General features: G+C 34.8%; 1 protein-coding gene across 2 annotated transcripts; it reads left to right on the top strand.

The window, feature by feature from the left end:
* The first annotated feature begins 205 nt into the window (after positions 1–205).
* Positions 206–13,763, top strand: LOC133176787 (chromatin target of PRMT1 protein-like). Of its 2 annotated transcripts, XM_061311855.1 has the most exons (9): positions 206–298; positions 2,178–2,252; positions 3,000–3,156; positions 9,241–9,421; positions 10,112–10,184; positions 10,618–10,656; positions 10,781–10,813; positions 11,102–11,140; positions 13,469–13,763. In XM_061311855.1, exons 2-9 carry the CDS (start codon positions 2,194–2,196, stop codon positions 13,674–13,676), a joined length of 789 nt encoding a protein of 262 aa, XP_061167839.1. In that variant the 5' UTR covers positions 206–298; positions 2,178–2,193; the 3' UTR covers positions 13,677–13,763. The 2 variants fall into 2 exon arrangements, with proteins under 2 accessions (XP_061167839.1, XP_061167840.1); XM_061311856.1 differs by lacking the exons at positions 10,781–10,813; positions 11,102–11,140.
* Positions 13,764–15,070: the final 1,307 nt, after the last annotated feature.

The following is a 15,070-nucleotide window of genomic DNA, read 5'->3' as shown; positions in this document are numbered from 1 at the left end:
GGAAATATATTCCTTGGATAATAAAGAAATCTTGCCATATTCATCGATATGCTTTGTAGATTTATTATTTCAAGTTTTGAATATGATTTCTATATTTTTCCTTTGTTCATGAGCCAAAAATATAATTGAACACATTATTTTGGGTCAACGAAAAAAAAATTACCCATGGGCAAACGGAAGTAAACGTTTGAACCGGTGTCGAAAACGTAAACTGCATACAGAACGGGATACTAACTGCAAACAATCCACAAATATCAAAATACATACCGACCATCGGTATAAATTGTGCTAGTTATTGGTAAGCATAAAGTATATTTTTTCTTGTAAAATAATTAAACGTAGGTTTATTCCCCTATTCATAAGCTTTTATGGAAGGAGAATCTATCCTCCCCTATAAGATCAAATTACAACTTAACTCGAATTACCTCTGTTCAAATTGTGTATAGCAATCTCTTGCTTCATTTTTCACAATTATGCTTAAAAAAATAATATATTCAAAATCATGACTGTCTATTTCTATATATTTTTTTTCAAGTGGGCTTCAAAAGGAAACCATCATGTAGCTATTCCAGCTAAGGCCACTTTTTTGCAAAGTTAGATAACTGTTTATTAACGTTCGAATTTGTTATGTGAAGAAAACAATGATATTAAATTAAAAATTCTGACCTACTTATAACAACAGTTGAGAATTAACGGTTAGGTAAGTATCAATAATGCAATACTGCTTTCTGATATATTCTGACGTAAATTATTTAATATTAAGAATATTTTGATGAACAGTCAGGGGTGAGACTGAAATCCGTCATTTTTAAAATGACGATTTTTAGTCATAAAATAAAATTTTTATTATGACTTAAACTCGTCATTTTTAAGAAAATGATGAAAAACAGTCATAAAAATTTTGAGTGTTTCTAGAATGCCGAGTTACCTCTCTTTGAAAAATGCTAGATCCACCAACCGAAAAAAGGACAAAAAACATCGTAAACAAACTTCATTTCTCTAATACGGTTGACTACAATACTGGTTATGTTGACAGAACAAATTTTCCAAGCAAAAATAAGAGTGGAAGAGTTATTTGTCAATTTATTTGCATTAAATAGGAAAGAGGGCGAAAATGACAATATTCCGTCTTTTTTCAAAATGGAGGGTTTGGGCGCACTGAAATATCTCGCTTGTTTTACGGGGCGCACTACTTTTTTATGGCTTTAACTTTTTGTCGAGACTTTTCTCTACAAGTACGTATTCTTCCAGACGGTGTACTATATGTTTTTATAGGGCTAAAAGCCATGTAAAAATGGCGAATTAGTTCTACCAAAATTTAGACATTTTGCCGCTAAATAATAACTTTCACCTTCCATGTTGATGTTCTAACGCACGTGGTCGGCAGTAATTAGTGACCCGGATGAAATGATTCTTGCGTAAACACTCTTCTTTCAGCAGTGAATTCAAATTTCGCTTTTATGTAACCAGGATAGAAGAATTAAGTTGAAAAAGAAAATATGACGATAGTAAGTCATATTGACAAAAATGACGAAAATACGTAGTTAGTTAATATGACGATTATCCATCATTTTTCAGAAATGACGGATTTCAGTCTCACCCCTGACTGATGAAAATGTACGTGGAGTATGAAGTATAGTTTACACTATTTTTTCAGTTTGTCTTTAAAACGTCAGTGTTTGCAAACATTTGCTACTTTCTAACTATTGTCAACATAATTTAAGATTTTTTCGTGCATAAATGAAGTCCCCAACATAGCACAAATGTGGACAGATTTTTAAACAAAATTTGTCTTGGTCCGGATCGAAACATAGTTGGTATTTCATGATATGAGTAGAATAAAGTGCTGGCAGTTTAAAAAAGCTGTAAAAATAAGGAAATTTTTGCAATTAAAATTACATTTCTTAATTTCTTAAATTGAAAATGATTAAAGCCATAAATTCAGTCATTTAGAATTTGCTTAATTTCCATCACACTCAAAATACTTCTCTTAGTTGTCTTCCCTGTTTCGCTTTCCTGGGTCGCAGACATCAGTGTTTGGGTATTTTTGGGCATCAATATTTTAATTAGTTTATTCTGTGTCATTTATTAAAAAGAATGCTTATTTTTTTCATTCAATGGACCTAACTTCTCAGAAATCAAAGATTATGCATTGGAATTCCTCTTTTATTTTTCAGGTGGAATAGCTACATCATGGCAGTCCCAGCCAAAATCGTACTAAAAAGTGGAACGAAGATGTCGCTTAATGACAGGTGAGAAGAGTTGTAGACCCTGGTGAGGGGGTGGTCTACAGCATGTAAGGAGGGCCGTCCCTGGAGGAACCACCCTCTGGATGGTTTAGGAGAGGATGGTCTTATTGTCACTTGTTGAAGTGACTAGCATATTTTAATTGTAGATCACAAGACTTTTTCTCCAGAACATAAACACACCTTTTTTGGAGGGTGTTTAAACATGCATGGAAAACAAAATGAAATCATTAGAAACACGCATCTTTCAGAAACTAAGGATTAAAATTTTGAATTGAGAAATTATTGAAATAGCAAATTCTTTAAATCAGAAGGGTTGACTTATGCAAAAAAGATATGGTTTGTATTAAATGTTTACTGCTTTATTTTCTAGTGTTTAAATAAGTGCATGATGCTATTTTAACAAATCTTTATAATGAAATAATGACATTTTGATTAAGTAAGATTTTACAGGATGGTTGGCTCTAGTAAGGCACAGGTCACAATTGTGACAATAAAAAAAGCTATCATTAGCATTGCTCTAGTAAGGTAAAAAAGATTTAAAAAAAAAAAAGAAAGAAATGTTCGATTACCTTGCAGTCATGGGCAAATAGCAAAGAATAAAGAACAACTTGTGTGCGTAATTGATATGCTTTGCAGTAATGAGCCAACCTATCAAAAAGCATGGAGAAAAAGTCAATAAAAATTAAAGTCTTGCAGTGATGGGTTTTGGCCCTAGTAAGACTAATGCATCCTCTCCTTATAATCCCGAAGATTTACCAACATTGTCAAGACGCCGACATCACCGTCCTCACCCCAGGCTATCCGGGCCAGAATGGCGGAGGCCCAGCAAGCGTCCTCAGCCAATCGGAGGCTAGCACAGCAAATGGCAAACAGACCTACCGTACAGGCAGCTCTGAAAATCAAAAAGGTGAGTGTTCAAGGCTCTAACACTCAGGGTTGGCAAAAAACTGGGAAATACTCGTATTTCCCAGGAGGGTGGGAAATACTGGTATTTACCGGGAATTACTGGTATTTACCGGGAGATACTGGGAAATAAGAAATAGCTACATATTTCATTCATATTGACATGTAGTACACCTTATTGGCTAAGATATCTCCTGGTATCACTTTCCATGATTTAAAAAATTTTGGTTTCCAAGTAATTCATTTTATAAAATCATAACCAGGAATGGGGTCAATTACACAGGAAAGTAATTAATTAAATTACAATTACTTGCCCAAAACCTTCAATTAAATTACCATTACCATTACAAGGATTTTGAAATGTAATTAATTAAATTACAATTACTTTGCAAATGTAATTAATTAAATTATACATTACATTAAGAAAAAATGTATAAAAATAAACAATGATAAATAGTCATGAACGTTCATTTATATTCATATAGATTCAGTTTCTTTTCTTTTTTTTTTTTTTTACATAATGATTATGTAAACATTGTTTAGACGTTAATGAAATTTTTAAATATTTGCATCCCCTTATCAGGTTTAAAAAAAAATTCTGCCACAATGAAGATATTTTACACAGGGGCATTTGTGACGGGAATACATAAATACTGACTAATAGCAAGTTTCAGGGCTTAATTGACCCTTTTTGGTACAGGGTGCTGTACCCTTTTAATTGTGAATTTTTAATCGAAAAAGTGGCAAAATTGGGAAATGTTGTTGACTTATATTTATTTGTTGATTAAAGAGTTAGATAGTGGACTTGTTCTTTAAAAATGATTATAATTTCAAAACATGTTATTTCTTAATATAAACAGCATCAAAAAATTGAATTTGGTCATCCGTTGGGAATTTTACCTTAATTTTGGAAAAAAAGAGCCAATTTTTTCAACTGGTACACAGTCCTTTTACAGGACCTGGATGCTGTTTTCCCTTAATTCATGTGTCCATTTTTAAGCTTTCTGATGTATGTAATAATTTATGCAAAACAATGGATGCGTTTTGCCTTGTTTCCTGCTTTTTTCATCATCCTAATTAAGGACATACGCAACGTACCTTACCTACTGATAATTTTTCGAGATATTTTTAATTCAAGATTATAGTGCCATCAGATGTTCGTAGACAAAAAATCAGCGTGCATTACCAGGGGTTTTGAAAAGATATCAATTGATGAAAATTCTCGTATAATTCAAAGAAAAATATACAAAAATAACTGAACATATATTCTAGACAGTGTTCGAAATTCAGAATTATTTTCTATGGGTCCAAAGGACCCACAGAGAAAGGGACCACATGAGTCCAGGGCAGCGTAGGCCCAAAAATTATTAATACCATAAAATATTTGGGAAAAATAAACTTTTACGTATTGATGATCTCGGTAAGTTTATTGCTTCATATGAAATATGTCAATTTAATAAAGGGTAACTACAACTCGCAAGTATTAACAATATGAAACGGTAAAACATCAATCGTCAAACAGTCTTACTTGGTCATATATAACATGTAAAGAGCTTAACATGTGTTTAGATTTTTCCTTGGAATTACAATTTCTGTTTTTAAAATCGGCGGGTAGAAAATTACACAGGTTTCTTAGATTACCACAATATGTTGTTAAAATGTACTTATAAGTATACTTGGACAATTTTCCGTAGAAAGTTTGTAACCGCATACATATAGCGTAAATTTATTCCACGCAGGAAAAAAAATTAAATCTTCAGTATTTATTTAAAATGCACATGAAAAGAAGATATCATCATCGGCCCAAAATTATTTCAAGGACCCATTTAGTCATACTATTCGTGAGTCCTTCCGTTTGTACGTCGGCGCAGGACCGACGGGCCGACGCTAATTTCGAACACTGATTCTAGATGTTTTGTTTATCCAAACTTGTTTTAGAAGAAGTGTACAATAGCATATATAGACATAAAAATGTAGAACACAGTTCCTTTAAGTATTGGAACTCTTCAACTCCAAGGAAAAAGACAATAATGTTCAAACTACGTTGCGTATGTCCTTAAGCAATATATCTCAAAATGTTAGTATGTGACATATTGTGTCAAACTATTGTCTTAATTCCCACAGATTTTTATTAAAATAGAAAAAATGGTGTTATAACACCAAAATATATATTTTAAAAAAGATTTGTGGGAAGACATAGTCAATGTGTGGGTACAAAACTACCATTAGGTAAACTCAAAATGAGTGTAAAATCTCTCAGTTCAGTGTCAATATGTACATGACCCTAGGGCAGTACTAATTAGCACCTGATAATCACTTCTAACACAAGCTGTAGATATGGCAAACAAAGGATTAGAAGCCATTGGACTAGATGTATTAAGTGCCAATTCATAAACAACTTAATAATCGAAATTATTAATTCTACATGTATGTATTTGTACATTATAAACAGGGAGATAAATATGATTAAAAAGTTTTGAAGAAAATGCATTTTAAAGAGGAAACAGCAATTCACTAAATAAAGGAAATATATAACTTCTTTTTTTAAAAATTTATTATAGACTATTTTGTCCAAAAAAATCAGTTAACCTTTCTTGAATAAAGTGTATGGGATTTGAAAGGGGGGGGGGGGTATTTCTCATTTATTAAACACCAGTGTAATTGAATGTAATTGAAAAGTAATTGTGCATTACATGCTTTTCTCGAAAGTAATTAATTAAATTACAATTACATGTAATTGAAAATTGAGCCAAATACACATTACTTTAAATTACATCGAAATTTGTAATTAATTACTGTCAATTACCATTACACATTACCATTACCCCATCCCTGATCATAACACAGTATACTTATTTACCAGTCATGAGTGTCATTTGTTTCATGCTTGAGTCAGATGTAGTCAGTAAAGGTCCATGAAATTAACCCAAAGATCCCAATTGGTTTTTTTAGCTCACCTCGACGAAGTCGAGATGAGCTTATGCTATACCCCCGGCGTTGGCGTCGGCGTCGGCGTCGGCGTTAGCGTCGGCGTCCCGGTTAAAGTTTTAGGAGCAAGTCCCATTCCCAAGTTACTATAAGCCCTACCTGGACCAAACTTGCATGGATGATGCATCTAGAATGGACACTGCCACACTTGCTTCGGATGCTGGATCTGACCTAGATTTTCCAGATGAGTGACCAGGTTAAAGTTTTTGGAGCAGGTCCATTCCCAAGGAACTATACGCCCCACCTGAACCAAACTTGCATGGATGATGCATCTAGGGATGGACACTACCACACTTGCTTCGGATGCTGGATCTGACCTAGATTTTCCAGATGAGTGACCAGGTTAAAGTTTTTGGAGCAGGTCCATTCCCAAGGAACTATACGCCCCACCTGAACCAAACTTGCATGGATGATGCATCTAGGGATGGACACTACCACACTTGCTTCGGATGCTGGATCTGACCTAGATTTTCCAGATGAGTGACCAGGTTAAAGTTTTTGGAGCAGATCCATTCCCAAGTAACTATAAGCCCTACCTGGACCAAACTTGCATGGATGATGCATCTAGGGATGGACACTACCACACTTGCTTCGGATGCTGGATCTGACCTAGATTTTCCAGATGAGTGACCAGGTTAAAGTTTTTGGAGCAGGTCCATTCCCAAGTAACTATACGCCCTACCTGGACCAAACTTGCATGGATGATGCATCTAGGGATGAACACTACACACTTGCTTCGGATGCTGAATCTGACCTAGATTTTCCAGATGAGTGACCAGGTTAAAGTTTTTGGAGCAGATCCATTCCCAAGTAACTATAAGCCCTACCTGGACCAAACTTGCATGGATGATGCATCTAGGGATGGACACTACCACACTTGCTTCGGATGCTGAATCTAATCTAGATTTTCCAGATGAGTGACCAGGTTAAAGTTTTAGGAGCAGGTCCATTCCCAAGTAACTATAGGCCCTACCTGAACCAAATTTGCATGGATGATGCATCTAGGGATGGACACTACCACACTTGCTTCGGATGCTGAATCTGACCTAGATTTTTCAGATGAGTGACCAGGTTAAAGTTTTTGGAGCAGATCCATTCCCAAGTAACTATACACCCTAACTGAACCAAACTTGCATGGATGATGCATATAGGGATGGACACTACCACACTTGCTTCAGATGCTGGATCTGACCTAGATTTTTCCAGATGAGTGACCAGGTTAAAGTTTTTGGAGCAGGTCCATTCCCAAGTAACTATACGCCCTACCTGGACCAAACTTGCATGGATGATGCATCTAGGGATGGACACTACCACACTTGCTTCAGATGCTGAATCTAACCTAGATTTTCCAGATGAGTGACCAGGTTAAAGTTTTTGGAGCAGATCCATTCCCAAGTAACTATACGCCCTACCTGAACCAAACTTGCATGGATGATGCATCTAGGGATGGACACTACCACACTTGCTTCGGATGCTGAATCTGACCTAGATTTTCCAGATGAGTGACCAGGTTAAAGTTTTTGGAGCAGATCCTTTCCCAAGTAACTATAAGCCCTACCTGAACCAAACTTGCATGGATGATGCATATAGGGATGGACACTACCACACTTGCTTCGGATGCTGGATCTGACCTAGATTTTCCAGACGAGTGACCAGGTTAAAGTTTTTGGAGCAGGTCCATTCCCAAGTAACTATACGCCCTACCTGGACCAAACTTGCATGGATGATGCATCTAGGGATGAACACTACACACTTGCTTTGGATGCTGAATCTGACCTAGATTTTCCAGATGAGTGACCAGGTTAAAGTTTTTTGAGCAGGTCTATTTCCAAGTAATTATAAGTCCTTCTTAAACCAAACTTGTATAGATATTGATCTTGGGATGTACACTAGCTAGAAAAAATATGATGTGAGATTTGCCTTACTTATAGATAACCTTCGTCGAGGTGAGCTTCGTAATCTTTGATTACCTATGTTTTATCTAAGAAAATTCTTAAATGTAGAGTATGTAAGAAGAAGCCTTTCAGTTCTACTCAAGGTAATTATCTCTTAAAGCATGAGCACAAAACTGTCCAGAGCAATTTGTTAAAACAACATGATTGTTTGTAATAGCTACAGTGTTTATAGAAGGTTTAAAACAAGTTGGGTTTTTTTTTCATGGATTTATAATTAATAAATTTAATAATTTTACAAAACTGAAAAGAAACTTAAATTGGAAAACTTCAGTTTTATACAGCCAGGGAAATGTTTCAGAATGCTTATATGGGTACTGTGGGACCTGGAGTAGTGATACATTCTAAATATGTTCAATTGCAATTTGAGACATATTCCATATTATTCATCTTTTGTTTTTATGTTTATTTTATTTTTGAATTTTGCATAAGATTGAATGAACTAATGAAATAAAAAACTTTAGATTTGTATTTCCCAGTATTTCCCACTTTAGAGAAATTTGTAGTATTTCCCGGGACAGGAAATACTGGTATTTACCAGTGGTAATTCCCACCACTGGTATTTCCCGGCCAACCCTGCAGTAACACTACATTTTTTGGTATAGAAGCTAGAGCTGTGACTGTCAGAATTTGAAAAATAATGACAATTTGAGAAGTTGGGAAATGAACATGAAAGTTTTTAAGAACTCAGCACATTTTGGTTTTCTGATGTTTTGTTAAACAACTTTACCATTAGTATTGCAAAGATTGTATTGCTACTGGGGCCCTTCAGTGGCCTAAGTTACTGTAAACCAACTATTATTTGCTTCATCTTTTATTCGCGATTTGTCAGTTTGAAATCAATTCGCGACGATTAATTTTCGAGACTGAGGAAACATTCTTTACAAAAACAAAGCAAAATAAATGATTTATAGTGATTAATATTCGCAAGTTAAAGTAGGTCGCGAAACTCGCGAATTTTTCTTGCACGCGAATAAAAGTTGGTTTACAGTATAGAAATCAAGATACCTGGTCTGGGGACTATATTCTTTACAGTGAAAATTGGACTCAACTTCAAGAAAGTGTTTCGCAGAAAGTTTTCTTGATGTGTATTTAAGCCTTTTCTGCAGGTGTTCAATATTATAAGTAACATTTGGAATTAATTGTAGACCAGCTTGAAACAGCGTTTGGGTAGGACCAATGTGAAAGCCAGGTTGAATCTGAGCGCTGTCAGAGGGCGGGGTCGTGGTGGAGGAGGTGGAGGATTCACCAGAGGACAGAGGGGTGGTGGACGAGGACAGAGGGGTGGATCCAGAGGAGGTCCGAGTGGAGATGCAATGAGTCCTAGAGGTTATTTTTAAAGAGAATTAATTTTTGCTTATGTGGCTATAGATGACTTAATAACTTTCAATGTTGTAAAAGTTATTATACTAAGCCTGATTTCTATTGAAAAATGAATGGTAGCACAACTGTCCTGCATTTTCCAGACATGATGTATTATCATTTAATTAAATTTGTTTTGAAAAAGATTTTATAAGAAGTCTTTACACTTACACCACAGTCTTTATGAAATTTTTTGGACCACAGTGTCGGACAGGACATTTGTTCTGCAGACTCTAGGAACACACAGGACCATACCAAATTTTATTAGACAGAAAAACCTATCATAAGAAGGTGAAACACATGAAAATGCAGAACCATGCAAATTTTAAGGTCCATGCAGGTTTAATCACACTCTTATATGTACTTGGATTTGTTTCGGTATTTTTTCATAAAATGAAGTTGAAACATTTTTATGACTCAATGTCAAAATAGTTAAAATCAAAACCAGACACTGAGACATCAGACATTATCGTATGGTTCATTGTAAACAATGACACATTGGACCTTAGACACTTTACATTGGTTTAGTTCGATGTCTTTCAGAGAGACTGACACCACATTTAGTCAATCGTAAACAATAATGAGGAAAGAGAGGGTTCTGTCAAAGAATTCTTTTTACAGTCGTGTAGAATGTTATGTTTGTTGTGTTTATTTCAGGACGTGGGCGTGGTGGATTTGGACAGCCCAACAAACAAGGGGGAGGATTCGGAAGTCCTAGAGGTGGATTCAGGTAAAGATCTTGCATTTTTAGCTCACCTGAGACAAAGGCTCAATTAATGGCAAGTAGTTAAACAACTAGTACTGGTAGTTACACATATATTGATTTAGAAAACTGATCAGGGAATGACCCCTTGTTAGCTTTTTTGAACTACTGTAGATTGGAAAATAATCACAATGGTTTTAATTTAACTATTTTCGCGATTTATCATTTTTCTGCAAAATTAAACCCATTGTGAATGCTATCATTAGTTTTAAAAAACGTTTTAATGCTTATACGAAATTGAAATTAATTTCTTGAATCGTGAATTGAAACCATCGCAATTGGTAGTTTTTGAGAGATAGTGAAATTTTAACACTGTTGAATAAAAACAGATTAAGTATCCAGTGTTGAATGTTTGATTGGTGGGTTATTGACCAATGACCTATGTTTTATTTTTGTTCAGGGGCCGAGGCAGGGGAAGAGGGGGATTCGGAGACCGAGGGTAAGTCTTACACAGAGCTTCAGATGCTGACTGTGTGTAATTGTGTTTGTATACATTGTATAAGTGAGACACATTATATTATTGTTGAGAATATCGATGAATTCCTCCATGCTCCATTTTTTAGGGGTCGTGGACGAGGGGGTTTCTATGACAACTCGTGAGTGTTTTAATGTATTGCTGCTTGTATTTTTGTACATTGCACGCAGTCATAATTCTCGCTTGTTCTGGAAATTTTATTTAATATTTTTAGGAAAACAGAACTGAAAAATAAAAGTTGTAAAATAGAAATACTCTTTTATACATGTGCTATTAAAAAAAAAAGAAATATAGAATAGCTTGATTGTTCATGACAAAATGTCACATTTTAGATATATTTCAGACAGAAATAAGACAGAAGCAAATGTATATATATAAATAACCTATATGTAGCACATTAACATTGTAGTAGAAGGGGACGTGGGAGAGGGGGTAACCATGACAACATGTGAGTCTGAAGATTGTTGCAAGCAGCCCTTGTATAGTTTTTTGTTGCTCACATTTACCCAAGTTCTTTTCTTTTGATTTCTGAGATTGACAAAAGTACTTAGATTTTGATTTACCCATTTTTATTTTGGTTTCAGTAGTTCCAGTGTATTTTAACCTATGCACAAGGGTTGACGATTTTATATGTGTTACATTTTTGTTTTTGTTTTTTTTTTGTTGCTTTTGTTGATTTTGCCCCAGAAATTGGTCAGATAAGACTTCTGGTTGTCTGTTCAGCGATTTTTTTCTACCCATTGGGAAAGGGTCCGGTACCGGTTCAATTGGGAAAAATAGCATCGTAGTAGAACAAAGGAGAATTGTCTACACCACAGGTCCTGCCATATTACGTAATCTCTACTTTCGATTTAATCGGAAGTGAAACAACAAGTCAACTTGTATAATATTTCATATAAAAAGAAATACGATGTCATCGCAGTCTGTTGCTTAGCAATTGAATTGGGAATTTTTAGTCTCAAAATTGGGAAAAATTGACGTTCTTGGCATTGGGAATGGTACCGTTTATCGGTACCAGTTATATAAGGAAAAAAAACGCTGCTGTTAATAGTTTGAATTGTTGTTCATAGGTTTTCTTCCCATCTTTAAAAAGTAACTCTTTTTCCAAAGTTAATACATGTGTAAATTTTCGCTGTTGTCATTATCCCCACAAAATAAATATAGGTCACATAACACATTTACAATTACTGTAGAAGTACTTTTTTCCACGTGGTATTAATTGACACAATGTAGGCAGTCACAGATTTTCAGCTGAAATTTGTCCCAGTACATATAAGACAACTTTGTTGTTAGTAGCGATCTAAGAAATCTGCAGAATTTTCCAAATTGCGATTCCGTGGAATAATCACCCATTGGTAAAAAGTATGTCAACACTATTTTTTTCCAACGTGAATTCTTTAATTTTGGTGTTGAGAATGTAAAAGCCATTCTAGGACCATCTCCAACCGGAATTTACTAAAGGTGTCAATCAATGCATTCACAAATAAAAGAATACCTATCAATTTCTTTTGAAAATGGTCAGAACGAATATCTTAAAAAACAAAATTGCATCAAGTGCTTGTATATCTACTGTATATTGCAAAGCAGAAATTAACAACTAAGAAGAAAGAATAAAGCTTGCATGACAAGAAAGTTCTACATCATGAATGACCGCTGTATATATTTAATTTTGGCAAAAATGAAATTTTGCAAAATGATTAAGTTGATATATGATAAAAGCCAGAAAACAATAAATATGTTAAACAGAGCTGTTTATTCTCACAGAAATTCTGTATTTATACTGCATTTTAGTTTCAAAATACAGATCAATCTCGGGATTACACTTCTGGGTTGACCATTATGCACTGAATTTGTTGTTTTCTTTAACTCTTATTAGCACTTATGCAATGATAGGGATTTCCTTCAAGAGACTAATTAATATTGGGATTATCATTTGTGCATGTTAGATGGTGACAAAATAGATGAAAGTCTAGCATTCCACCATTAGAAGTAAAAGCCAGCTAACCCAGCTTGAAGCTAACTTTTTATGTCAGCTGGCGTGATAGGGTATAATTTCAACAAGTCCACAGAATAATCTACCAGTTTTGAAGTTTGATGAAATAACATACATGTATACTAGTATACACAGTACATGCATTTCTGCACCATGGTTTAGAGTTCTATCACTGAACATGACTTTAACTCAGTTTGTAGTGGAGAGTATTATAATATATGAAATCTCAAATATCAAATGTGTGAATGAAGATTAGACAAAGGCATTTTCCAAAACAAGCTCTAAAAAGATTGGGCAATGCTGTCACATTGGAATTAATTTGCAGGAAATGTCACTCAGTTGCCACTAATATAGCTTGGGTGTTAGTTTCAAGCCCTTTAAATGGTACATTGTAAGGCTTTTATTTGAGCATTATTATGAAGAGTAGCAATGCATAATTATTATGCTTCCTGTAAAATTTCAAACCTCAGCTTTTGAAATTTCAAAAATTTTAATAAATGTTTATGAAAAATCGAGTAGTAGCTTTTGCAGCCTTCCTTATATAGCCAGTCATCATGCTTATTTTTGTGGGGCAAACCTGACTTTTATTTAATTAGTGTTTATATTTTATAAGCTTATGATTAATTACCATCTTGTGATTAATGAATTGAAATATGGTGACAGTCATGACTTTTAGTAAACTTTGAATTTCAAAATTTGTATGCCATTGCAAATATATGTATATATGCATGATATAGACTTTAATGAAAAAATCTTTACTATATTTCATGTTTTGTTTTTTAGGAGAGGTGGCAGAGGAAATCGTGGCAACAGGGGAGGTAATCGCTTCCAGAGAGGTCGTGGGGGTCGAGGTAGAGGGGGGAGGGGTCGCGGAGGGTCATCAGGAATGACGGCCGAGGAACTGGACAATCAGTTAGATGCGTACATGTCCAAAACAAAGAGTAACCTAGACGCTGAGCTCGATGCCTACATGGCGGAATCCCAGAGCTGAGCATGAAAACTGAGGAGTTCCGAACAATCTGACATAATTACCGACAAGTAGTTAGAATTTAGAAATATTAACAGTGAGGAGTTCTGAATAATCATTACAGTCAAGTATTTAAAATTTAGAGATATCAGTGTTATAAGATCACAACGTTATGTGCAATATGTCAAATCTGAATCCACGTTTTCTCATCAGATTTTAACAGTTGAAATACCTGTTTTATGCTGTAGATCATTCATGTGGTAAAAATTGGTTCTCTCATTTTTGTTGAGAGTATATATAGTGGTATTGACATAGAGGGATTTCTAGTACAGACCTCTTTAGTTTTAGAACTACTTGATTTTAAATTGGAACTGCTATGATTTAAATGAAATATACCAAATAACTTGTATATAATTTTTATTGTTGTTTTTTGTAGTTTCAGATCAAAGCACATGTATATAAATAGTATTTGTGTTCAGTTGTTTTATGTAGCTGGTGTAGACATTTATAATTAAGTAAAATAATAGTGTGTTTGCTTTATTTTAATAAATCTGTATCTTGACATTGGTTGAATATTGATTTTGATTTCAACATTATTTTGTTAAAAGGCAAAGATTTTATTCTTTTTATGGAGATAAACTTTAGTGCAAGTCCCATCAAGGCCCATAAACATTGTAGTTTTTGTAGAAAACTGTATAATTCTGTACCCATTTTATTTTGTGGTTGTATGCTGTAGAATGTTATACATGTATAGCACATTTAGTTATCTTTTTTGTTGGAGTATATATAATATACTACTTACATAGGCCTACATTTTTTTGTCCTGAATTAAAATTTGTGAATCCTTTAGAATAGTTTGTTCTTATGATTATGAAGGACTTTGTGGGAAATGCTGAAAGATTTCGAGAAAAAATGTTTCCCAATCTGTGGACTTGGTTCGCCTGAAAATGTGCATTGCGTAGGGGCAGATCCAGGATTTGGAGGGGTGCCAGCTTATTGGCCAGGGGGTATGGAGGCCCCCCAATGGGTCCAAGGGAACCCCTAGATTCTAGATATCTGGTAGGGCAACAATGAAGTCTTTCCAAGGTCCCCAAAAATTAATTAATAGTTTCTCAGACCAAATATTTCAAAATATGGCAGGCAAATTTTTTTGTTATACCCCCCACAAACGAAGTTTGGGGGGGGGGGGTATATTGGAATCGGCATGTCCGTCAGTCTGTAGAAGAGATTTTGTCCGGACCATTTCTTGGAAACTGTTGCAAGGATTTGTTTGAAAATTTGTACACTTATTCACCATATGAAGGTGTGCACCTGGTATTTTCATCATGATTGGATAATTTTTTTTGCATTTTACAGGTGTTTTTTAGCTCTACTGGTCAGAGACCAGAAGAGCTTATGCGATAGTAAGGTGTCCGTCG

The sequence above is a fragment of the Saccostrea echinata genome, unplaced genomic scaffold (assembly GCF_033153115.1).
Source record: "Saccostrea echinata isolate AGI-Se365-2 ecotype Australia unplaced genomic scaffold, CSIRO_AGI_Sech_v1 ptg000081l, whole genome shotgun sequence".
Lineage (NCBI taxonomy): Eukaryota > Metazoa > Mollusca > Bivalvia > Ostreida > Ostreidae > Saccostrea > Saccostrea echinata.
This window is presented reverse-complemented; position numbering and strand designations above follow the sequence as displayed.